Here is a 27,271-nt window from a genome sequence, read left to right as displayed (position 1 = left end):
AAACCTAACAACTTCCATTAAAACTCAATTATCCTAGATTCCTGCCCCCAGATAGCTGGAGGGTAATGGATCGGTAACAGTGATGAGGAAACTGGGAGCACGCTTGGCAATGCAGTACCAGTGCAGGATAACAAGGAGGCTTCTTATTGCGCACCTGGCCCCAACATGCCCTATGCATACCCAACTGGTTGGTGCTGGGAGCTGGGTCAGGGGTCTGGCACTGCTGTTCTGATGGTCAGATAGCTGGCCTGTATACACAGTGTGTTTCGAAAAGAAAGTCCAGTTTCAAAGGTGTATTGATTTCAATTATTTTTGAAACACCCTGTAGCGTGCCCTCAGTCACGGTTGAAACAAGTGAGGAGACATCCCAGCTTGTTGCAGCATCCACAGTTTCATCAGCTGCCTCCACACCACAGACAAGGAAGCAAAACTGGTAAATATTGCACCAGTAAAGCAGAGTCGGCAGCACTGGCCACAGTGGCGTGTTGGCTGCAGCAGCAAGAGTGCAAATCTTCCAGGGGAGAGCCTGTGGTGTGCACGGAGCAATCCTTAAAAATGCAACTGCAGCTTCTTCCAAAGCATCAGTGAACTCTCTCAGGCTAAATACTATATTTGTGTTTTGCAAGGTAGTATAAGGGGTTATTTACTCCTCCTCTCTGCACAGCAACAGAAATCATTCTTCCCAAACCCTTTTTTAAATAGATATCCAGTTTTTCCATTTATTTTTTCCAAAGCTGATAATCCTACAGCCTCAAACCCCCATTGCCTAACTGTCAATGGTTGCTAAATACAGTGGTGAAGGGAGGGGAGGACAGGAGGTGTAAAGAGGAAACTGCGGGTAAGTTTCTCCATCGTACTTTCAAGCAGACACTTTTACTTCATTCTCACCCAAACTGGATTCAGCTTGCCCTAAATGAACATGCTTCCTTCAAGCACGAGCAATATGGAGCACAGTAAGGTGAAGCATGGCCAACATTGCAATCCTTGGGATTTGCCTCAATTTAATTTTCCTCGACATGGTATTCCTACTGCTGAACCCAGAAGTTCAGGGAAATAATAATCTTGCCTTTTCAACCCAGTGGGTTATACCATTTGGCGTTTGGCCAGATGCATACTGTGCACTTCACATTTCTTGTTTGCGAAATTGGGCATTATTTATCTAAAAACCCATGGGTTAGCACTCCGTGAGCTTGCTGAGGACATGAGACCTGCTGCTTCTCCCCATTTAATCAGCGATGAATTGTTGGTGGTGTGAGCTACTGGCAGGCTCTGCCACCTTCCTCTAGACCAGCTTTATGTCAAAGTACACTATCAGACAGATGTCAAAGTCCCACCAGGAGTGGCCTGAAATAAAACAGCTGGTATATGTAAAAGAAAAAAAACCACCACACACACAAAAAAAACCCCACAAACACAAGAACTAACCCAAAACAAAGAGCTAACGCATCACCCAAGCAACAGAAGACAGGAGCAGGTTTGCTGCTTTTAAAGGAGTAAAGCCAACACTGTGACATGCTCAACCTTCAGCAGATACTTGACCATATCCTTCTTAGCCTGAGCTCTTTTCAAGAGAAAAGGACACCAGAAACAGAAGCTTTTGTAACATTTTTAAGAAGAGGAAGCACTGCCTTCAGTCGTTCTCACAGTGGATTAGCTGCCATCTGTTATGCGGTCAAGAAAAGAAATGACAATCCACATGAGTAACCAGTTGGCTGTATCAGGGTTCCACCTTAACAGAAGTATCTACCAATTAATTTTAAAATTTGAGATGCCTAGTGCCCCGCTCTGTCTTTTCTATAGGGCATTCAGCATATCTGTACATATTGTTTGCTTTTATTATGAAGATATTTAACTTAAGAGGTAATTATCCTGTAATATCTAATTATACTGTAAGAGAGAAAAGCTCTTCATTTTCAAAAGAAAAGCTATTTAGACTTACGGTCCTTTCCTATATCCACATCTTAGGTGAACAGGACTGTCTATGAACCACTGCATGAACTATTTTCTGCTTTAATATTTTCCTATCACTACATGTGTGTGGTTTGCATGTTGTGTGACACCAACTACTGCTTATGTACACCTTTTGTGCTGGTTTCTGTGAAGGGGGAAGGAATAGAGGAGGATCAACAATTCCAGACCACAGCACTTTAAGAAAGCCCTGTCAAGATCAAGACCAAGTTGAGATGAAGACTTTCTTCTCAGTTCAGCTGTGCAGAAAATTGCCTTCTGTTTTATTCCTGTGCAGGAACCAAGAACATAAACTGCATCCTCTGCACTGAATGAAGCAAAGGTGTAATGGAGAAACATCTAACCTGTATTAAATGTGAACGTAATGCAGATTCCTTGGATCAGATAAAAAGGTAAGCCTATTCTTGGCTTGATTTTATAACCTTCAAGTATTTCACATCTGTGATTCTTAGGAGCTTCTTTTAATCTCACCCCCTTTACAACTCATTTTGCAAGATGCCATGCTTTGCTAAGCTGATAAAAAGCACACACACACACAAAGTTCCTCATTGTGCTTGACACATGACATAAATCGGACTTCTAAATGTATCTGAGAGAGGAAGCTTATGACCAGACTTGCAGTTTTAAGCATAAGCAGGACAAACCAGTATTACTAGGGCTTATACAGGACAGCTAAATTTGCCTGTTTTGCAGAGATCATCAACAGATTGATGATTAGTTAACATCCAACACAAGCTATATTTAAAACCTTTGTATGTTCACATATCATAAGCATCCTGAAATAATTTGCTACCAAAATCCTGTTACATAAAAGAGAGGAAGGAAACCACTTATCACAATTAGCAGTCTCTCCCTCTCTCACATAGACACACATGCACATGTACACACAATACGGATCGGTTAATACTGTGTGTGTACACAGCCAAGACTCCAAAAGATAACAACTATAGTGGATTTTGGTGGAATATTTATCAGATAATGCATGCTTTAAATAGCATAGCCATACAGTCCATCATTCAGACTAGAATCTCTCACAGCTTGGAAATAGGACTACTACTTAAAAACTCCATTTAAAAAAATAATATACATTTTAATTTGAAATAAGTACAAGAAATCAATGAGTAATATCTCAGTAGAGATGCACAAATATATGACTGACTATCATTAATATAATGCAAAACATACCAGCATATAAACATACCAGCAATAAAGGTTTTCAAGTCACAGAACAGCAACTTATTTTAATATTCTTTTTCATCTCAACTTCAAAACATTTCATTGTGGACAGCAAAACTGATACAAATTACCAAGAATGAGAGAACAACTAAGGTCTTTGCTGATCTTCTCTCTTTTTTATTGTACAAAATGTTATACAAATCATTCTTTAAATATGCGTAGTTCTACTCCCTTGCTCATCTGAATGACCACAGTTAAAGTTTGGAGTATTTAAGCTTAAGGAATTTTTTTAATTTAACTTGGCAAAGAATATATATTTCCAGTCATATTCAGCACAATATTATGAACAATTCTTTCCATTACTTTTAGCAACACTCATTTATTACATAGAAAATCAAATTACAGTAAATACACCTTACTGATATTTCTAAGGAGTAATTTAAAGTTAAAACATAAGGGGTTATTCTGTGTTTATAACTAAAAACAGGTAAAATATGTCTGATTGTAGGTCTCCCTCTCATGCTTTTAAAGCCCAAAAGCTTTGGATGAGCATTTACCACCACCACAATGACCAGCTGTTGTCCAGCTCCCACAGCAGTTTCACTGTCGGAATAAACAACACATGCACATTTTTGCATCATTACTGGAAACTTCTCAGGACTTCAAAGGCATTGAAAACTATTTTATCCATCAGCTTCTATGGCTGAGTCACCATCAGCATTGGTTTGAGAGGGATACACCTTATAAATGGCAATGACTTGTTCTACAGCACGTCAAGAAATGCTGTGTTAGAAATATTATACTAAGGGAAAAAAAGTTATGTATGACCTAACTCCAGTTTTTATTGGCAATCACAAATGATTTACTGTTTCAGCATAGAAATTCTCAACTAACAAAAAGCAGAAAACTTTTCTAAGAATGTATAAAATCATAGCTGCTCTATGCCAGTGAGCAATTTCATTTACATTACTATGACTAGTAACTTAAGTGACTAAGTAAAAAAAAAACCACCGATTTTCAAAACTACAGCTTGTAAGAGAACACCATGAGATATTAAAAAATTCTTCACATTATGTATTTTGAGATTGGTTAAAACATGCCTTTTTTTTTCCTCCTTTGGAAGCACAGTTTATAGACAGCACATCATACTAAGAGCACGCAAATCCCATCCTAAGCAGCTGGGTACACCTTTCTTTCCAAAGGCTGGGCAGATGTTTTAAACAAGAAACAGTTTTGGCCATACTGACTTCTCCCTGCATTCACCTTCAACACATACCCACTATGTCTTCAAATATAATTCAGACAATAAAAATATGACTTCAAATACTATTTCCTTAATGGAACAATATTTGATAATCTGGAGAATTTTGTATTGGCTTAATTAGATCCATTAGACATGTGCCTTGGTGCACAGAACAGGAAAACAGACTTAAATTCATTATCTCTTCTGAGAAATACAGCCTGACAGGCATGCAATACTAGTAAAAAACAACAATTGGCAAAACCCATTGGGAAAAAAGAACACACTTCATTTCCAGAAATAAAACATTACTTGTCAACCATTATGGAAAGGCTCCAAGAGCTGGCCATGCCAGCATGTGTAGGCATTTTCTCCAGCTGACCCTCAAAATTGCCGGCTGCTGCCAGCCTAAAGCAGAAAGAAATCACAGCCTCCAAGAAACAAATACTGCAGTGCTGTGTACTGTGCTGATGAACTCGCCTCTTCAGATTTCTGTGAGGTGGGCGTGAGAGGCTATTCCTGTACCACAAGCCTTCTAATTCAGATGCTTAGAAATATAACCTCAAAAACTGTTTTGCAGGCCCTTGGAGCACGTGCACGGAGGAGCGTGCCAAGGCACCCTGCTGAGCAAAAACACTCTCGGATCACACAAAGCCAATTCCTGTTAACATCAGGATACTGGGCATTTCTTTCACTTATAAACCTTAGAAGAAAACCTTAACTAGATTTGGGGTAAGCTGCATGCGGCTTTGGGGTGGGTAGCTCCTTTCTCCCTAACTAAAAAGAAAGGCACCCCTAGGAGAGCACAGAAGGAACAGAAGCATCTCTCATCATCTTTGGGCACAACAGCACATGTGGGTCCTAGTAAAGCTAAGATATTTGTCAAAGTTAGTTCAGCATGTGCTTCTGCAAATACTGGCTTCACACAGGAGGAACATGAGAACATGTCTGCAACCCTGTGGTTTCTGGGTCCACTTTGGAAGTATGTACTAACCAGACTCTCTCCCAAGGGCTGCTGTGATACCCAGTCCTGTAATAAATGAGCTGTTCCCATAGATGTTCCCTGGATATTAGTCCAGTAGACTTTCCCACGCTACTGGAGACAGGGAGGTTTTCAACTAGTTGGTAGGTTGTGCCTCACAAACACTGTTATTAGAGCCCAAGAGCTCTCCTGAGAATCAGAATTAAGATAAAATTAGATGAAACAGCATGCTTGTCTGTGCTTGAAAATGGCGACCCACCTTTTGGAAAAAAACCCAAAGCTAAAGGCCTCTACACCTCTTCAAATTTCAAAGTCAAAAATCATCAGTGACCTTAACAATACATCTAGTATTTCTACATCAAAGTAGGAAGATTTTAACTAATCTTTAAGTCTTCATCTAATCCATGGAAGATGACATGAATTTCTTTTATTCAAGTTCCATACTATGTTCCAATATTATTTTAGTTTGCTTTTTACTGAGCTGCAATATACAGTTAAAAGTGAATTGAAACTGTTAGCTAATAGAAAAAAACTAACTATATATCATTAAGAAGTAATAAAATACGTATTGCTTAAACGACTGTAGCTCAATTTTTTTTCTAGTGTGCAATAGATCTTCTGCAACACCTCTTTCTTATTCTAACCTGGAGAGCCTTTTGATTGATTGCCAAGGAGACACAAACGACGTCAACGGACATTCAGCAGACTTGCAAATATTTTTAAGTTTCAGTTATTCTGACTTTCATCAAGCTTTCTTCTTGGACAAGAGTACTCAAAACACATAGCAACAGAAGAAAATTACTTGACTGCTACTGCAGATGGGAATAATGTGTGTGTATGATGAAGTTTCAGACAAAATTACATCCTTCCTGCATTTCTAATCTTATTAAGCTTGATTCTACCCAGACTTGTCAAATGTGCACATGGAAGATAATACTCTTCTCAATAGGTTGTTTCCATGCTTCTTGACTGACTCCTCTGTTTTCTTCCTCAAGGTCCCCAAGGAGAAACTCTCCCAAACCCACATCTTTTTTCACATACAAGCTCACCAAACCAAATGTTCTCAGCTAAAATTGTTTTTTTATTTGAACATTAAGTTCAATAACAGAGGAGTAGATATTCAGCTATTTTTGGTGTAGCTTACAATTGAAAGCAAAAGAATCACAGAATAATGTTGGTTGAAAAAGACCTTTATGATCATTGAGTCCATAGAATCATTTTGGTTGGAAGAAACCCTCAGGATCATCAAGTCCAACCATAACACAACCTACCTGTAGCACTAAACCGTGTCCATAAGAACCTCATCTAAATGCCTTTTAAACACCTCCAGAGATGGTGACTCAACCACTTCCCTGGGCAGCCTGTTCCAGCGCCTGATAACTGTTTCCGTGAAGAATTTTTTCCTAATATCCAGTCTAAACCTCTCCTGGTGCAACTTGAAGCCATTTCATCTTGTCCTGTCACTTGCTACTTGGGAGAAGAGACCAACCCCCTCCACGCTACAGCCTCCTTTCAGGTAGTTTTAGACAGTGGTAAGGTCTCCCCTCAGCCTCCTTTTCTCCAGGCTGAACAGCCCCAGCTCCCCCAGCTGCTCCTCATCACACTTGTGCTCCAGGCCCCTCACCAGCTTTGTTTCCCTTCTCTGAACTCACTCCCTGTTCAGCCAGGCCAGTCGTCATCTCTGCCAGCTCATCTTTTGGCACACAGGGACAGCCGGCTCCTGTGTATCTAAGATTTCCTTCTTGAAGAGTGACCAGCCTTCTTGGACTCCTTTGCCCTTCAGGACTGCCTCCCAAGGGAATGTGCCAACCAGCCTCCTGAACAGGTCAAAGTCTGACCTTCAGAAGTCCAAGGTAGCAGTTTTGCTGATCATCCTCCTGACTTCTCTAAGAACAGAAAAAAACACGATCATTGGATCGAATGGAATGGAATCACACAGCACCTTCAGGATGGACAAGGGATCAGACCCAGCCAGCATGGGTTTAGGAGGGGCAGGTCCTGTCTGACCAACCTGATCTCCTTTTATGATCAGGTGACCTACCTAGTGGATGAGGGGAAAGCTGTAGATGTGGTCTATCTGGACTTCAGCAAGGCCTTTGACACTGTCTCCCACAATATACTCCTGCAAAAGCTGGCAGCTTATGATTTGGACAAGTGCACTCTACGCTGGGTTAAGAACTGGCTGGAGGGCCGGGCCCAGAGAGTGCTGGTGAATGGGGCTGCATCCAGCTGGCGGCCAGTCACTAGTGGTGTCCCCCAGAGGTCAGTGTTGGGTCCAGTCCTGTTTGACATCTTTATTGATGATTTAGATGAGGGGATTGAGACCTTCATCAGCAAATTTGCTGATGACACCAAGTTGGGAGGGAGTGTCGAACTGCTGGAAGGCAGGAGGGCTCTGCAGAGGGATCTGGATAGACTGGAAAAATGGGCTGATTCCAATGGGATGAAGTTCAATAAGGCCAAGTGCCGGGTGCTGCACTTTGGTCACAACAACCCCCTGCAGCGCTACAGGCTGAGTGCAGAGTGGCTGAGAGCAGTCAGACAGAAAGGGACCTGGGGGTACTAATTGACAGGAAGCTCAACATGAGCAATCAGTGTGCCCAGGTGGCCAAGAAGGCCAATGGTATCCTGTCCTGTATCAAAAATAGCATGGTCAGCAGGACAAGGGAAGTGATCCTTCCCCTGTACTCTGCATTGGGGAGGCCACACCTGGAGTATTGTGTTCAGTTCTGGGCCCCTCAGTTCAGGAAAGATATTGAAGTGCTGGAGCGGGTCCAGAGAAGAGCAACAAGACTAGTGAAAGGACTTGAACATAAGACCTATGGGGAGAGGCTGAGGGAGCTGGGGTTGTTTAGTCTAGAGAAGAGGAGGCTCAGAGGTGACCTCATCACTCTCTATAGCTATCTGAAGGGAAGTTATAGCCAGGTGGGACTGGTCTCTTCTCCCAGGCAGTCAGCAATAGGACAAGGGGGCATGGGCTTAAACTCTGCCAGGGGAAATTTAGGCTGGATATTAGAAAGAAATTCTTTACAGAGAGAGTGGTCAGGCATTGGAATGGCTGCCCAGGGAGGTGGTGGACTCGCCGTCCCTGGAGGTTTTTAAACTCAGATTGGACATGGCACTTAGTGCCATGATCTAATAAACGGACTAGAGTTGGACCAAGGGTTGGACTCGATGATCTCTGAGGTCTTTTCTAGCCCAGTTGATTCTGTGATTCTGTGATTTCATGATCGCTATGCCCAAGCCGACGTCCAGACATCACACACAAGTCCTTCTCGGTTCAAAAACAACAGGTCCAGTTGTTTCCCTAGTTGGCTCACTGACCAGCTGTGTCAGGCAGTTGTCTTTCATACACTCCTGGAGCCTCCTAGACTGTTTCCTCTCTGCTGTGTTGTAATTCCAGCAGAAATCTGGTAAGTTGAAATCTCCCACAAGAACAAGGGCTAGTGATCAAGAGACTTCTTCCAGCTGCCTGCAGAATATTTCAACTGCCTCTTCATTCTGGTTGGGTGGTCTGTAACAGACTCCCACCAGGATATCCACCTTGTTGCCCTTCCCCTTGATTCTTACCCATAAACACTCAACCCTACCAACCTCCTCATCAAGCTCTAGACAATCAGAACACTCCCTAACATACGTGGCTGCCTCATCACCTCTCCTTCCTTGCCTATCTCTTCTGAAGAGCTGATGGCCATCCAGTGCAACACTCCAGTTGCATGAGTCATCCCACCATGTTTCTGTGATGGCAACTATATCATAGTTTTTCTGCTACACAATGGCTTCCAGCCCTTCATCTTTATTGCCCATGCTATGTGCATTGGTGTAAGTGTGCTTCATTTGGGCTATTGGTCCCACCACTTTTCTGGGGGGAGAAGCTCAAACTCCTACATGACCATTCTCAGGTGCTTCCATGGTTTCTAACACATCAATAACCCTTGTGTGTTTGCTGCCGCACAGCTCTTCATCTCCTGCCTTCACTGAGGTGGCAGACTGAAGGGCTTCACTGGCACCCCATCCTCCAAATACCACCCTCTGGGTTATCTCTGATGAGCCTGGTTTTCTTCCCTTACCCATTAAAATCCAGTTTAAAGCTCTTTCAATGAGCCCTGCTAACTCCTGCCCAAGGATCCTTTTCACCCTTTGAGACAGGTGCGCCCTGTTTGTTGCCAGCAGGACTGGTGTCATGTAAACCGACCCATGATCAAAAACAACAAAATTCTGCTGGTGACATCAGCCCCACAGCCAGGTATAGTTCTGCTGGGTCTTCCTGTATCTTCCCTCCAACTGGGGGGATGAAGGAGAACACTACTTGTGCTCCCAACCCCTTAACCGGTCATCCCAAGGCCCTGAAGTCCCTCTTGATTGCCTTCCCATTGCAACTTCATCACTGCCTACCAAAAAATCAAAAACAGATAATAATCCAAGGGCAGAAAGTTTTCTCTTCACATCTTTAGCCCAGGGAGGCAGCAGACTTCCCTACGAAGTGGGTTTCGTCTGCATATCAGGCCTTCTGTTCCCTTCAGAAGGGAGTCTCCTATGAAAACAACCTGTCTTTTTTTCTTTATAGAAGCATTTTTGACACTGACTTGACCTCTGCGGCATCTCCAACTTAGTTGAACCATCTTCCTCAACAGTGTTGTTTGGTTGACTTGCATACCTCATACCTCTTGTGCAAGTCAACCTGGGAAGGTGGGGTAGTCACAGCAGAGACCCTCCTTCTGTGCCAGGTGGGAACATGTTGCCATTGTCCACCATCCCTTGAGTCACCACATTTCCCCATGCAGAGATAGGGCAGGGAGTCTTCTGTACCATGTGCCCTGTCTATATACTGGGCCTGTCCCACAGAAGGTAGGGTGTGGTCTATCTCCCTCTCGCACTCCCTGATGCTCCTCAACCTACTCACCTCCTCTCAGAGCTGTGTCAGTAAGGCGTGTGCCCTCCACCTGGGCACACCTCCCACAGCTGTGCTTCCTGCTGTCTTCTGGTACTGGTGTCACAGCAGGGCACACCCTGCAGCCTGACACCTGGGTTGCAGCATCTTCCCACCAGGTCTCGGTAGCTGCATCACTTGTGGTGGGTGCTGACATTACAGAGTCCATTGCTCTGAGAGCTTCTCTGCTCTCCCTGCGTGCCCATCCATGCCAACTGCCACAACACGCTCCATCTGCCCACTCTGTTTGCAGCACTCCTGAACACCAGCATCCCCTGAGCAGCTTTTTGTAGGCGTGGGGGTGGTCACCATTGCCCTGGCAATGCCCAGGTCTCATCAGCGACTCCCATGAGAGCTGGTGGCTCCTGGTGGGTCTGGCTGCTGCCCTGGACTTTCCCTGTCTAGAGAAAACCCTTCCTGCACCAAGACCTGCCGCTCCACTGCAGACCAGGTCAGCCCTGGAGCAGCTCCCCTCAGTGACTCACTGGTGGTCTTGGTTACACTGTGATCTCACCATTCGTTTTTAAAAGCATCTGAACAAAGCTGGTGAAGGGTCTGGAGCACAAGTCTCATGACGAGCAGCTGAGGGAACAGGGGCTGTTTAACCTGGAGAACAGGAGGCTGACGGGAGACCTTATCACTGTCTACAACTACCTGAAAGGAGGTTGTAGCATGGAGGGTGTTGATCTCGTCTCCGGAGTAGCAAGTGATAGGACAAGAGGAAATGGCCTCAGCTTGTGCCAGTGAAGGTTTAGATTGGATATTAGGAAAAATTTCTTCATGGAAAGGGTTGTTGACCATTGGAACAGGCTGCCCAGGGAAGTGGTGGAGTCACCATCCCTGGAGGTATTTAAAAGACAAATAAATGAGGTTCTTAGGGACATAGTTTAGTGACAGTCTTGGGTTAATGATTTGACTCTATGATCTTAAAGGTCTTCTCCAACCAAAATGATTCTACGACCACAACATTTTTCTCCAGCCTGCCTCTGTCATTAGTCTGTATGTCTGCTAGAAATTACCAGTTTGAACTCATAATTCCATAAAACACCATTTCCTAAATTCATTTGCAGGTGGTTTCTTTTTCCTGTGGTATGAAGACTCATTTGATGACAAAGGAGGATGAAATGTTGATTATAATTGGCAGCCATCAAATGAGCCACAACCCGAGCCATGCTCCTGTGGTCAGATCATAGTTCCTGCAAGTCTGCTATGCTGACCTCAAAAACATGGCTCCCCCAGCCCAACCCCAACCCCTTCCTAAAAAACATCTTCATCTGAAGGAAAACTGAGAATCATTGGGGTTAGACTGTCTGGACCTACTTAAAGACGCTGTTCAGGCCTTACACCACCTACAGAATATGAATAAATTAAAAAAAACCCCATCAGAACAAGCCCACCCCCTAATAACATCAGCCATAGCTAGATCTCCAAACAATGCCTGCGTACTCGCATTACAAATAGATATTCAAAGCCTAGATTTTAAGCAATAAAAATAAAAAAAAAAAGAAGCACCACCCCCTTCCTGAATAGGAACTACTTAAGTTATTTAAAATACAAAGAAGAAGATATGTACAAGAAAAAAGGCAATGGAAAGCGCTTCTCAGAGAGCTCAGATAGGCACTGGAAACGCTAAAGAGAGATAAAACAGAGAACTGGAAAAAAAGAGTTCTATTAATAGCAGATACACTTGCAACTACAAAGGCCAAACAGAAGGACTAAAAATATGAATTGCCCATCCTGTTCTGTACTTAATTGAATTACAGCAAAAAAATCCCAAGTTTTACTACCAGTTTTCTCCCCATCTGAGACAAATTATTTGTTATGGTTTAGAAAGGATTTTGCCACTTGGGGTGGAGGTGAAGAAATGTCACATTTCCAGTAGTTCTTAAACATGTAGCTGTGTTACAGACAAGTTTGACAGGTTCAACCTTTTTCAAAACGAATGTGCATAGACATGTGCTCCCTGAACTATGCTTCAGTAGAGGCAAGCTGTTTTCTTGGAGAATGTCTAAATCCTCACAGGTTACGTTACTCAGTCTAAAACAGTGTCTTCTTCAGTTCTCCTGAAGGAGGTGGATTCAGAAATAAGAACTCTCAACAGATGAAAGCCATTTAATGCAGTATTGCTAAAGACAGAGAGGAAAATAAAAGGCAGAGAGAAATCCAGATAGGGCAGAATAAATATCAGATGGTAAATACAAAAAAATTCAAGGGAGGGAGTAAAAGCAGGAAAAGAGACTGACAAACACTACGATAGTCCTGGAACTGGTGACATGACCCGTTGTTCCCTTAACAGACCACGTGGCCGGCCTTTTTTCTGTTCCTCCGTTCTCTTACAATAAAATAAATGAGAACTGCGTTTATCAGGTTTCTGCAATCATTCCGGGAAAATTACTTGCTGCCGCAGACTACTGCTCCATTTTTAATTTCATTTCACTTCGGAGAGTTAAAAATAGAAGTTAGAGCAGCTCTTATTTTGAAGGCACGTGGGAAAAAAAAAAAGCTGTAGCCCTACCTCGCATGCAGCAATGGGTGCAGACATCAGCAGAGCTGATTGTGGCTCTCTGCCGGCAGCGATCCTGTCAGTGAAATCAGGCAAAGCACAAACTAAATCATGCTCACAGCACGTCGCTGCCTTAGCACACAACCCTGCAGACACATTTCACAGCAGCAGAACTATTGGCAAGTTAAGGAGACAAGTTTACAGACTACACAGTTTCAAGGGAAGCAAACAAGAGTGCTCTGCCATCTGGTCATTCATCACCTATTTTGACAACTCGTGTTATATGTTGACAGGTTTGACAGGTGAAAGGTAAGCTTCCAGTCTCAAGATACCAGCCGACAGGTCTTCCTTTGGCAAAGATAAAATGGCTTTCCCTCTTGTCAGCTCTGTGAAATATAAAATGTGTTCCCCAAACCAGCAGCAGCCATGGTGGTTTTTAACAGCTGAGCCTTTGTAAGGAGAAAGGAGCAGCAGGTCAAACTCTTCACAGCTGCTCTGTAAAGGTCCCCTCCAGTGCTGGAAAACAACGCTTGATTAGGAGCAAAGCCCAAGCTGTGGAGCTCAGAAGAAACAACTTTCCCATATAGATTTAAGTACCATTTGCTGTATGAAAAATGCTCTTAGAACTAAATGTAATAAAATATTTTGGGGAAAAAAAAGGCTAAAGACTTAATGAAGCAGCCAAAATATCAATCTGAAGGCATTCTCCAATAGAATTATATTAAATATTAATGACTGCTTTAGTTACCTCAGAGGCGGTTTTCTATTTCTATCAGGTTAGGCTCCTGATCAAGTAATCTGGTTTTCTAGCGAGTTTGTGGGAACAACTCCCCACATCTGTGCCTCCAAAGACAGTAGTAATATTCATGTCTGGGGTATTTCTGTTCATCTTCCCATTCTTCACTGGGTCCTTTTATTGTCCCTAGACAGGCAGTTTCTTATCTCTAAGGCTGCAGCTTCTGTTGCTAAAGGTAGCATCCTTATCTTATGGCTTAACTGGCTCTGGACCTGTCTTTTACTTGACGAGGTAAAAGTTCAGCACATCTAGGTGAAAGTTCACAGCCTGCAGCCTAAGGCTTCAGGAAATTTAGCTACTAATGCTAAGCAAGTTATGCAAAATAAGTTCTATATAAGTAGTAAAATAAATTGAACACCACATACCACCAGTGAAAACTGGTGCTGAACAAAATTCGGCACAAGCATCTAAAAGTTTCAGCACTCAAATGCTCTAAGACACTGCAACTCATGCCATCAAAAAGAATTCAGTTAATTTTTCCCATGGCTTTTCTTTGGCTTTTAGTCAAATTGGAAGCTACTCATATTCAGTAAACCCCTTACAGTTTGTCCACGCAAACTGGAAAATTTCTCTAGTGCTTTCTTTTCACTATGAGACTTTTTATAGATTTGACACGCCATAAACTGAGATGTCATAAGATGAATCCTGTGAACAAAAGCATTGTTCCTGCTGAGCAAGGAACAACTGACACTCTTCTAACCTGGTTCACAACACACCAGCACCAGATCCCTCTCTGTCAGTCATGCAGGAGGAGATTTCATACAGTAGGCGCAAAACAGAGGAATGCACACGAGTTACTCATCATGTACAAGGAGGCACATCCAGTAACTGATGTGGAAAAGAGTCCTTCTGCAAAGTTGCATCAGCTACTTGTGCCTTTGGGCTCCTTAGAGCCCTCAAGAGAGAATCATCTTAGAGGCCTCAAGAGTTCTGAAGCAGAATAACAACCTCTGAGGACCTGTCAGTAAAGCACAGCTTGGGCGACCCACCCATCTCACCCCTCACGCTGGAAAGCAAACCCTGGGGCCACCCTGCAGGACTCCAACCAGCTTCAGAACCACAGGTTATTTTCATCCTAGGCAATGTACAAAAAACAAGTGTGTCACTGCATGGTGTTAGAAGGTCACCCATTTCTGACCTCTCTTATCTCTGCATGTGTGCATATATACTGCATGGACATGTACATATGAGCATCACATGAATAGCTGACCACCTACTAAAATAATAGCACGCTGCCTAAATGTGCCATTTCTTCTTCTACAGAAAAAGAGTGTTACGAACATTTTGTTCACTTCAAAAAAGGTAAAAATCGAGTTTAATAAAAAATGCAAAACAAATCACAACCTATTCAAATGTATAAAATATTTATACCATTCTTGACTATGTAAAATTAAAGGGTACTTATACTAACAGCTTGTTAAAATAGAACATAAATGACACTTGAACCAGAAATGGCAAGAAAAGTATAGAAGAACGGAACCCCTGATGCGACAGTCTGAAGAGAGACAAAAAAGATGTGTAAATGTCAGACAAGGAGTAAAAATGTATGTTGCTTACTTTCCTTTTATACGGATAGTACTTAAGTGTCTGCATATATCATCAGAACATGTTTCACAATCATGGTTTATAGAGACTGAAAAGAAGGGAAAGAAAAAATGACCCACTAAGCTGAGGTAGAAATCTTTTGGCAGACATCCCAAAACATCCCAACCAGAAAAAAAAAAAAAATCTAACCTTATTTGGAAAAAACACAATTTCACTCAAAATATATTTGTATTGCCACTTTTTATTGTTAGGGGAGAGATATGAAAAATATGCTTTCAGAAATATATTAACTTATGCAAAATGAGATAATTACAAAAATATTTTTTAAAATAATTAGAAAACTGCTTATTTTAAGTCTAAAAATTGTTTGGACAACTTGGCAGCTATTTCACATTTTCTCTGCACAGTACTATTTTTGTCTTCTTTCAGTGAGATTCTGTTGTAATCTATTTTTACTCACACGGAATCATACATAAACTAGCATTTTTAAGATGTAAATACAGAAGATGCCAAAGAACTAGAGGGATAAAAAAACATCTTGGAAGATCACCATCTCCTTTAGAAGTGAAATACGCGGTCCTCAAGGAGAGCAGATAAACAGATACCAAACTCCATGGGGAACTGAGAAGGAAGAGGGAGTCACAGGCTTGCTATACAAGTACAAAACTACCAACTTTATAATAGATCAAATACTCTGAACTAGATAGTGGGCTACCAGCTATAAACAGGTGCTTGTGCACTGTAAACAAAGTGAAAGGTAAAACACACTTGCTTTGTTCAAACAGTCCAATTCTAAATCATTGGGTGGCTACAAGAAGATGATTCCATTTCCTTGTATGATTTGTAAGATTTAGTCTCCTTATATGACTACTATATACAGTGGAATACAATTGTGGAAAATCTACTGAGCTTAAGCTTCAGATGTTCAAACACATAACAAAATGCTCAAAAATAATAATAATTAAAAAAAAAAAAAAAGTTTGGTTTTCCCATTAATGAACTCCTATTCCTAATGGAGGCCATCCATGTTCCAGTCAGTTCTGACTTACTCCATACATCAATTTTTATCTGGTTTGGTCTTTTGGGTTTGTTTGTTTGTTAAGTTACTGTATAAAAGCATGTATTTCTAATTATAAATACACAATTTTTAAAAGGGATATATTTGACTCCACCTTTACAGAAAGCCACTCACTTCATCTTGTTCTAAAGCCAATGATCCTCTGGAGATGAATGTGGAGCCCCAGGGAGGCTCCCAGGGAACCAGATCAGCTCTTTAGGCTGGAGCTCGGGTTGCCAGAGGTTCTTATCTGACAACTTCTGCCCCACTGGGCTCAATGATTGAAAACATCAGCGAACAAAAGACTTCACGTAACAATGGTATCACTGTTGTGCCCGTTATTTTGTGCCACTAATTATTTTTTTTCTTTAAATAAATAAACTCTTGGAAAAATCAATGTCATCTAACCATGTTGAAGAGTTCAAGGCTCCAGAAAGTACAAACTGCAAAATGGAATAAATCTAGCCATACAGCATTTTTGCCACTCTAACTTTTTTGGTATTGTCAGTCTTTTTTTTTTTTTTTTTAAACAAGCTGTTGGACATACTGCATCCAGTTGCTACAAATCAGTACAGTAGAAAAACTAATGTACATCATACCAAGACTGTAGCTGCCAAGAGCTACAGGCAATGGGATATTTCAGATGTTCAACTAGTAAAAACACTGACTTGTATCATCCAAATTTCCCTTTCATACGCTAGGTGTGACCTTCAGTGGCTCAAGTGAACAACGCAGCTCTGCATCTTTGACAAGGTATTAGTTATTCAATGCACTAACAGTTATTTCTGTTGCTTTCTTCTTGTTCTGAACGTTCTGTGAAATGAGGATGTGTAGGTTAGCAGAGTAGATTATGCTCCCCCCAATGTAAAGAATCCATTGACTAGTCTTTTTTCCTGATAAGATATATCTTTATTTGCAATTTAAAAAAAAAAAAAAAAAAAGTATATTTGGGGAAGGGGGGAAGATAAAATAATAAAAAGTCTATTATCTGCTCAGCTGTGTGGCAGCCTCACAAGACCAGCAAGACCAGAATAAGAATTTTCACTCAATTGCCAACATCAGTACCCTCCTGGAGCAAGCAAAGGTTAATCTTTCTTCACACCAGTTGTAACAAACACAATTTAAAAAGTATTCTGATAAAGAACATCATTTCAGTGTACAGATTCTCCTTTCCTTTTAGTTTCTTCTTCAGTTTGGTGCATGAAGGAGGACAACTCAAGTTCTCCCCTTTTCATGGGCCACATTTAAAAAGTAAAGACACTAGTCCAGAAAATCACCAGTGCTGAGATGATGGCACTGAACCTCATTACCATCTTCACCATTTCCCTCCCACTTTGGGAAACAGAGAATGGAGCATTAGTGCTACTGAAATAAAGGAATGAAAATACATGTGAAGCCTAAGGGAGTCTTTTTCCCTTTTCAAATATAAACCATACAGCATGTGTTTGATGAACACTAATTAAGTATAGTAGAAGCATTTAATTTGTAGTAATGAACTTCAAATCAATCTTCAGTCAGAGTAAACTCTTATTAAGGTCAAGGGAAACACTGCAGGGATCAGACTGGACTAATGAATTTCAGCACAATCAAAATACTTGCCTTTCTGTGCATGTGCTTGTAAGTGCATACCCAAAAATATATATACACAACATATGTTAACCACACATATATATATGTAACTTATGCTAATCATACATGCGTGGGGTTGTTCTTTTGAGAGATAAAGACTGCATCCAAAACTTGCTGGTGTTATTAATGATGAAAATACTACTTAGTGGCAGAAGTTCTACAAATTCAACAAACTGAACCATACATTTGGATGGGAAAAGGGACATCAACAGGATATGAAGCACTGCAACCACCAGGGAACCCAACTTTCTTAGCAGCACTCTTCCGGAAGTCCATTAACACACAATTAGCAGATTTTCAGCAGGGCATTATAAAAGGTAGATGTAATGCAGAGTCATCATAAACATGGAGAGCTGTAACTGACCTTCCTGCTCTAGTCATAGGGCAGCCTCCACTTTGCCAGCTGAGACAAAGCAACTAGATCTCTACTTGCAAAGATATAATCAACACTCTGAGCAAAAACACAGATTGAGAGAGAAAGACTTGCTTCTCATTTGGGCAATACAGGGTTTACCACACCTATTACACATCAATGACGCAGAACTTCTTTTGATTTACCACTTTTCCATAGATAAGAACATAGAACAAAAAAGACACAAAAGGTCAGGTAAACCATTAAATGTAAGGTAAGCCGTTTTCCCTGAAGTGGCACAGTTATGGCATATCGACACTTTACAGTCTCAGATGAAGTAAGTCTTGGATTGGCCTTGTTAGGTAATAACCTTTCACCTCAGTGTCATGTTCGAGTTACGGAAAATGCTACTTATTAAATGAACTACATTATAACAGAGGGAGCCCTCCTGTTTCTACCCACCTACAGGAGTTGCACTCGTAGCCACCCAGTAGTAGGAATGCTATGAGGTTTGTAATGCAGATGTGTGGGTGGGAAGCCTTGCTCATACCATGGTATTCAAAAGAGAGTCCAACTCGTATAGGTCTGCTCACAGTGCAGAATATCATCATATCCACATCCCACAGCTACCAGCAAAACCACTGCCTTCAACACATCTCTACAATAATTAAAATGAAAACCATACTTCAAAAACGAAAGGCCTTAATACACACACCAAGTTTTGCAACTGGAGAAATGTCAAAAGAATGAGTATTTTAAAAATCCAAAACGATGCAAGTACATTGTTTTTTCTAGCTGACACACACAAGCAGTAAATTGGTGCTCTAGGCAGAGAAGCACTGATCTAACCACTCCTGTCAATGTTCTTCCACTATGTAACATCTTGCAGCCAACCTTCCTCTCCAATTCATTCTTCTGAAGAATTTTCCCCCTCCATTTTATGCTACTTCTACAGCTGCCAGCTGCACCAGTCCTTATTTGAACTGCCTGCAGATATGCATACCTAAAATCTAAAATAACTCATATTGCAGGCACTAATAAGAATGCTTTGGGGCAGTATCCATGAATATTTGCATCACTGCGATACAGCAGATGCTACTTCAAGTAAACATGCAATTTTATGTCCCCCTAAGATGACACTGAAATAGTGAAAAAAAATAATCAGGAACTGTAGGTTTTACATACTGAGAAGAGAAAACATAGGCTGCAAAACCAGACACTGCAGAGGTGACAACTGAGCTATGTTCATATTAGTGAGCTATATAATAGTGGTGCTTCAGTAAATTTAAAAAAAACCAAAACAAAACGGATTAGGATTGTTATTTAGTTGTTCCACACAAACATCAATTGAGATAATAATTTTCTCATGTAGGTCTAATCATAACACCGTAGACATTCCCTCCCTCCCAAAATTCTGTGCAAAGTTACTGTCAGTATATTTCTGCTTAGCCCAATAACAAATGCAATTAATCATAACAAGCACATTTGCTGGAGTAAAAGGTGTAACACTATGCAGGACGTATATTAGGTTAGAAAGCACCTCATATGGACACAGTACTTTTTAATGCTTTACAAGCAACTTGTTTCCTTTTACATGAATTGAGAATGAATATGTTTACTGAGTTAGCTTTTTAGTTGGTAGATGCAGGCACAGTTGCAATTCCAAAACAGCAGAAAGCAAGCAGTCTCTCCTATTAACTCTTCCCAAATGATTTAATCTCAGTCTTCCGATTTAAGCTGTTTTGCCTCTCAGTCTTGCAGAAGCTTGGACAACTGCAAAGCACTTGAGAGTTCATGACTCAGCCCACATACTTGAGGAATCACAAGGTATCTGGGGAGAGAGAAGAATGACAACTCTCTTCCCTTATTAGAAAACACAAGAAGTTTTTCATTTCCCACCAGTGGCTGTCAACAGAAATCCTGCTGAAGAAGAGGCCTTTATGCTCCAGAACTGAGTGAGGCCTACAGCTGTTCTTCTGTGCTGACTTTTCATCTAAGGGCAGATCCCTTCTGTGAAGACCAAATATTCCCTTCTCTGCAGAGGCAGTAACGCTTTGGGACCTCCTCTCTAGGTAACAACAGCAATTTCACAGGGAAAGAACTGTGGTCCCCAGCAGGAAAGCGAGCCTTTAGGGACCACACATGACAACAGCACTGATCAGCCTCCAAAGACTCTAGAGCATTTTACACACCAAGCGATTGTACCCACCAGTGGCACAGTTTTTCCCCCACAGCCTTTAGGCCAGATTTTAATCAAAAGCTTTCTTATTCAACAGATGTCCTCTGAAGGCATGAAGAAAAGTAATCACTAGAAACAGTTGGGCATTTCACAATATAGAAACAGCTTCAAGATGGGACACACATACATTGTGCATGCTAGTGGCACAGCAAAGCCAAATAGCAATGGTACAATTAGCCTCTTGGCTGAGCAACAGCAAAATGAAACATGACAGTCATTAGAAAATGTGGTAGAAATATCAGCATGATTTCTACTGAAAATAATAGATGGGAGAGGGCTAGTGAATGTTGTGAAGTGTATATATAGAGTTTTGATACATCATATATGGTGGATATCGAGCTCTAGGTTCTCACACATCACTTAAGTACAGTCTGATTAATATTTTACCAATAACATACCAGTATATTTATTACAGATGGTGACACCCTCAGTATTTGTGAAAATAAACACTTATGAATCAAATACAATAAAATATTTAGACTCCTCAAGCTGAAATTTTTATTGTCATTCAGCCAACATACAGTTTGTTCTGCAGCAGAAGAGCAAACCAGAACACTTCCAGTACTGCAGCAGATGATCACATTCAATAAATCCAACAGCCTACTGCCACCAAAAGGAAAGGAGTGGAATTACTCCAGATGTAAAGTAACTTATAACCAGTGGAATACAGTAAATTAAACTTATGTAATGAAGACGCAAATATAATATTTTGATCAGAATGAACAAGTCTTTGAAAACAAAAAAATAAACCATGGGAGAGAATTTGCAAAAGCTGATCACCACAGTTTCTCAATGTTTTGCAACCTTACAGGATAGGATACTGGGAAGCATGAAAGCAGAGGGTAAAAAAACCAATTGATAGAAGAACATTGAAAAGCTACAGCTCCCCAGGGCCAGCCTTCCAAGGGCTTTGTTCTGCCTTCCAGGATATTCCAACACAAGAAAAGAAATGAGATTTAAAAAAAAAAAAAAAAAAAAAGAAGTTAATGTAATAAAATAACGTGATTTCTCTACAAAATAAATTTGGCATTTTAGAAAGAGGTCAGGTTCAGATCCACGCACATTCAGAAGATCTAGGGGCAGGAAAGGAAACAGCTCTAAGAAGTACATCATCATGACACCTTTTATAAATACAAAACCAGAACTATGCTCTACACAAACCAGGGGAGGGGGGGTGGGAATTGAATGCTTATTGCTGCAGTAAATATTTTTGTCCTGGTTTTGTTTAAAACAAAACCAATTCTCTTTTAGTGAATTTTCCTTTCAGCTAAGTCCCTCTAAGTAACTGCATTTTTCTGAAGTTAGTTGGCTGCATGTTTTCCAGACACTGTTTGTTCCAGAGCTGCTAACAGTAGGAATGATAACCAGAAAAGGCCCAGGTTTATCCTTAATGCTACGGCAGCCAAGGTCACTGATAAGTTTTGTACATCCCGTAAGTGAGAGGGGTGTACTTGGAGGGAGGGGCAGACATAACAGGTGACCAAAACTGACCAACCAGGTATTCCATGCCATCTATGTCATAAACCTTCTAAAACTGGGAGATCATGAAGGCCTTGTCCCTGCCTGTCCCCCTGCGATCATGGGCCTGGTTCCAGTCCATACATCCCTGAATCCAGTTCCAGTTTACTGCAGAGTCCAGCCCAGGATTTCCAGATGCCTGCCCTGCTGGAGCAACACTCCCTCTGCTGCGGGAAATTCAATATTGGTTTTGTGTATTTTGCGTTATTTCTCTCATTATCAGTATTATTAGTAAAGCATTTTTAATTTCCCAACTTTTAAGCCTCTCTCCCTTCTCCTCCCATTCCCTTCACTTAGTGGGGAGGGCCAGGGGTTAACAGAGAGCATCTGCCATAGTTTATTGTCGCCCTACAATAAACGATGACAAGGAAACACTTTTGTGGCCCTTTTTCATCTCCATACTTTTCACAGGTGCCATGCTTTGCACAGATGGAATGCAGGATGGTATAGGAAAGTCCTTCACCTTATCTATACTCAGTTCTAATATAAGAAAGTGGCTGATTTACGGTACAGAGCTATGATTACTACTTCAAAGACATGAAGTACTACAGCATTAACTGCTGTAGTCACAAGAGCAATAAATCTCTCTGCTTCTAACCATCAAGAAGATGGGTGTCAGATTAACAAAAAAAAAAGCCTCTAGGGACAAGAATGAGGTATAACTCATCTCATCCAATCTAGGTGCTTACATTACCTATAAAGTCAACAGAAGACAGTATAAGACATCCGGTCTTTTCCATATTTACCATACAAAGGACCTGGGCATCTAAATGAGGTATTTGAAAATAAACTGTATGTCCACTTTCCAAAAGAACGTATTTTGTGCTATTAGGTATTATCATCAATGGAGAAATAACAGTTACCTGTTTTCTTCTGAACTTCATGTGCAGATTACTGCACACAAGGGAAATGGCTGCACAAATAAGAACTCTGACTTTCTGTTGCTATTCTGCTCTTTGCTCCCCTTCCGCCACCACCCAGAGGAGAAAGGAAAAAACAAAACTACAAAAAAGATAACACAAACATTACTGTTAACATTTTAATAATGCAGACCTCTCACAATAAATTAAATATCAAGACTGGAAAAACCTTGCTCAGAAATTCATGTGACAATAGACAAGGAAGGGACAACACAGATCTTCAAGTGGAGCTTGCTCCTTCAGGTGTTGGGGAGACACCAGTATCCAAGACGTGCTGAAAGACTAAGCTGTTGTAAGCACAGAGGAACACTTTTGAAGTTTGCCATTATCAGCAAATACAACACACAAAAACCCCAACAACAACAACAACAACAACAACAGCCCTCCCCCCTTCCATATTTAAATTCACAGAGATACTAAAAGTGTTCCAGGCAACTTTCTGCAGCGTGCAAATATGTTTTGCGGTTCTCAGCTGCTTGAGCATTTAGTTAAGCAACTTGCAGGGCCAAGATGACTTTCCCATCACCCTTGCTCCGCCACCTTGTTCAAACAAAAGGAAACAGCTCACACCATGTCTGTGCAGTGGCGTCAGATGAGTCAGTTTATGCAAGAAGCAGAGATTTGCTCATTAGCTGTAAGAACCGAAAAGGAGGTATCTCAAATAATAACTAGGACAATGGGTTTTCCCCACTAGGTAGATGGAAGAAGAGGCAAAATTTTAAGCCTCCCTACTTCAAAGCACAACCCTAAAAATCAGCCTTTCTCCCCTCATATTGGGAGGTATGAGAGAGAGTGGGCCCTCAAAATGACCAGAAAACCAAGGGATTTTTTAGGATGCTCTAGAACAGAGATCCTGAAAGCATCCACAGGACTTAGGTGTTACTTCAAGCCACCCACTAGAAATAAGCAGCCCAAAAATCCATGCATATGCGACATGAAGTAGTGTCTGTACAAAGGAGTTTGTGTATTGCTTAGCTCAAAACTTCAACTTAGTGGTGGCCACGAAGACCATGAGACACAACTGGTAACAGCAAGATGCTGTTCTATGCTGGAAGGCATGACCTCCAAGACCACAGGTGTTACCAGTTTTGGTTCTTAAAGCAGCACATAGGGAATATGATATCTTCTTCCCAAAACATTGCCATCCTCCTAAGCTATATGTCTAACAATGGCTAAATATGCAACAATTTTAATTATCTGTGTTTTTCTAGGGGCTGAATTAACTTTATGTCCAGAACATGACATCTCAACAATTCTTGAATAGGAGTTGTCTTCCGAAGAGAAAGAAAAAAAGACAAAACCCAAACAGAACACAGACAAGACCAGGGAGTCTTCAGTCCTGCAAGAAATGGTCTTTATGATGGAGCTGGTAATATTCATTCCAGGGTTTTCAGGTCATCATCTGAACTTGATCATTAAAGAAACAATGAATCCTCCATAAACGCAGAAAATGAATGCCAGCGTCCTCATAAAATTCTAAGTCTGTCAACTACATTTGCCTACCTAAGCGTCTCTCGCTATTTCCTCTGGTCATGGCAATGTCTTTTCTTCTGGCCTCAAACACATCATAGTGGCTCAGCAGCTGTCACGTTTCAGTGATGGCTAAAGAGCCGCCCATTTCTGCAAACAGAAAAACAAAGCCTATACAGAGTTTGGAGATTATTCATATGAAGTTACCATGTATCTAAAGTTACTATACTCCAGTGAAATAAATAGAAAAATACTACTTGTGCTTCTTTTGTTATCTGCCATATCTCTGAGGTAAGACAAAAGCACCAAGAAAAACAGGTGAGAAAAAAATAAAGATATAACCATGAGGTCTGAAAAATTACTATCAGATTAGGGGAGAACAGAATAGCAGAGTAAAATTTGGCTTAGGCAGATTTAGAGAGGAAACTAACTTTTAAAGTAAAACTGAAAAGCAACTCAAGAATCGAACACGAATTGCTGAAATATCAGCCACAATACACAAGGATGGGGGGAAGAATGTATGGACTCTTAGTTTAGTTTTCTAAAAGAAAATGATACAGCAGAAAGACATCTTTTTTTTCAGTGTAACTGACAGGTAGAACTCAAAATTTCTTGGCCTTTTGCCATGGATTCAGATGCTGATCCTGACAGGGTTTGGTTGCTGAGCTCTGGCAATGCGCGGTCACCATCACCCCATGAGACAGAGCAAAGAACAGGCAGCGTGCCCAAATCTGAGAAAGTCTAGTTCAGTGCTCAGTGTATCAACAGCCATGGATTTCAGTTTACTTCAGGATGCCAGCAAAATAGCTTGCTACTTCTGAAAAGCACATCTCGCCTCCTGCTCCCCTTCACTCCTGGCTACGCAGTACCAACTGTCCCCTTTAATCATCTCTGATGCCCACCACATCTTTTCATTAAATAACTGAAACTCAGGAACTTCAAAATAATTCTCTTTTTCTTCCTCCCTTTGAGTTATTCAATAATCCAACAGAAAACTGTCAGCTCACAGAGTGGTCCAGAAAGTGCTGTAGTTGTCAAAAGGTAAGAAGTGACAGATGGGCCAAAAGGGGCAAGACTCCCAATTTTGGCAATAACATACTTCCCAACTGGCATCTTGCAGAACATGTGGCAGACCTGACCACTCTGCCCACCAAGGCGGTTTTCTTCAGGCATGAATGACCATAAATAATTATCAAAGTGATATATTTACCATGTGCAGTTCCTTACCTGATGCTGCTGCTAACAGTGCTGTGAGCACAGTGTCATTACGGGAGACCGAGCTGCATTTTCTGCTGAATCCAGTGACATTGTGTGTAATGATTCAGTCACTACTGCTGCACCATCAGGATTTAAAGCAGCAGTTAACTGTTTATCTGCTAACACGCATGTTTGCACTAACATACTGACTCCTGATACAAAACCAGCAATATAGGGAAAAAAATTTAAAAAGGAAAAAGACATTTTACAGTCATTTTTCTTTTTGAAAGCACAAACTTATTTTTGGCCTTGTAACAAATAAGAACACACATAGAAGCAAGAAAAGACAACTCCTTTTCAAGTTTCTGACTTTTTTTTTCACCATACAGACCAAGACAAGGTAATCTCAAGGATTCTTCAGAGGACTGTAGTTTAAAACATGTTGTTTTAAAAATCAGATTAATGATCTTCAGCAATACAAACAGCATACAGTGCTGTAGTGACACGGAAAGCACAGCAAGCAAACACATTGCAGCTTTACTTGTACGTAGAAAAGGACATTTTAGAAAAAGACAACATAAAAAGCTCACTGCTAAATACAGCATGAGTTCAGGCATGAAAATTTATCCAGCCAAAGCCGCGCTAACGTATTTTGTTGTATTTTCCTCACACGAGTGTACTGAACAATCACCAAGTGTGTAAGCCCTGCGAAGCGGTGGCGGATCTGCCCAGCAGGAGGCGGCCGCCAGCCAAGTGTTCCGCACCGGGAGGCTCCTGTGCCACTGGGAGCTGCGGCAAACTACGCGCTTCCCTCTGAACGTGGGGGGAAACCTATTCAGGAGAAAAATACCTCCTCCTCTCTGACCCGTAAAGTAAAATCTGTCTGCTCTTTAAAATAGCTTGCTTCACAGTTGATGATACTTTTCCCAAAATACAGTTTTCCTTTAAAAAATCTGTATTTCGAATAGTAGCTCTTCTTAGAAAGTTCTCAAGTAGCGGTGCTTATTTCCAGGAGCATAAGCGCCCAGAGTCGCGCTTTGCCCTTCACAGTGTCCGGGCTCCCGCTTCTGAGAAGTCGCGAACAGAGAGCCCGACCAGGGCCCGGCCCCGCACCGAGCCGCCCGTTCCCCAGCTGTGCCCGCTGAGGGGGAAGCCACCGGCGAGCCGAGCCGCTTTCAGCCTCCCCAACACGCTCCAGAAGCGCCAGGCACAGCTCAACCCCTCGCTGAGAGCAGCCGGTTCCAGCCCCACAGCAGCCCCCGCAGCCGCCAGGCCCCCCCGGGGAGGAAGGCGCTCGTCCGTGTCTGGACACCAGACACGCTGAAGTGGGGAGGCCGATGAAATGGCTTTAACCCCATGTCAGGGCCCCCACAGCTGAGCCGCTTCCCGCTCCAGAGCCCCGTCCCGTCCGGGCCGTTACCTGCAGAAGGCCGCCCATCTTGGCGCGCAGGCCACGGAACTCCTCGGGCGCCGCCTCGGGGTAGAGCTGCCCGCGCAGCAGCTCCTCCGTGATGTCGGCGTTGCCGTAGTAGGCGGCCTGGGCGATGCCGCCGAGGAGCCCGCTCAGCGGCTTCGATCCCTCGGGCGGCGGCTGCTCCGGCGCCGCCATCCTGGAGAGGGCGGAGCCACCGCCGGCCCCGCCCCGCCCGGGGCAACGAGTACCGCGGCCGCGTAGGGACAGACCGCCCCGGAGCGGGAGCACCGAGCGTTCTCAGAGTATACCGGGGGTGGGATGGATCGTTCTCCGAG

The 27,271-nt window shown here is 42.0% G+C and overlaps 1 protein-coding gene across 2 annotated transcripts in view; it reads right to left on the bottom strand.

The window, feature by feature from the left end:
- The window catches only part of COMMD1 (copper metabolism domain containing 1), a 77,776-nt gene extending 50,629 nt beyond the window's left edge, over nt 1-27,147 (bottom strand). For both annotated transcript variants that reach the window (XM_080342580.1, XM_080342579.1), the window contains exon 1: nt 26,943-27,147. In XM_080342580.1, coding sequence (XP_080198706.1) covers nt 26,943-27,131 — 189 coding nt within the window. In that variant the 5' untranslated portion in view covers nt 27,132-27,147. The remainder of the gene's footprint in view (nt 1-26,942) is intronic.
- Nucleotides 27,148-27,271: the final 124 nt, after the last annotated feature.

Source organism: Nesoenas mayeri (assembly GCF_963082525.1).
Source record: "Nesoenas mayeri genome assembly, chromosome: 3".
Classification (NCBI taxonomy): Eukaryota; Metazoa; Chordata; class Aves; order Columbiformes; family Columbidae; genus Nesoenas; species Nesoenas mayeri.
Note: the sequence above shows the minus strand (reverse complement) of the source record. Positions and strands in the feature narration are given on the sequence as shown.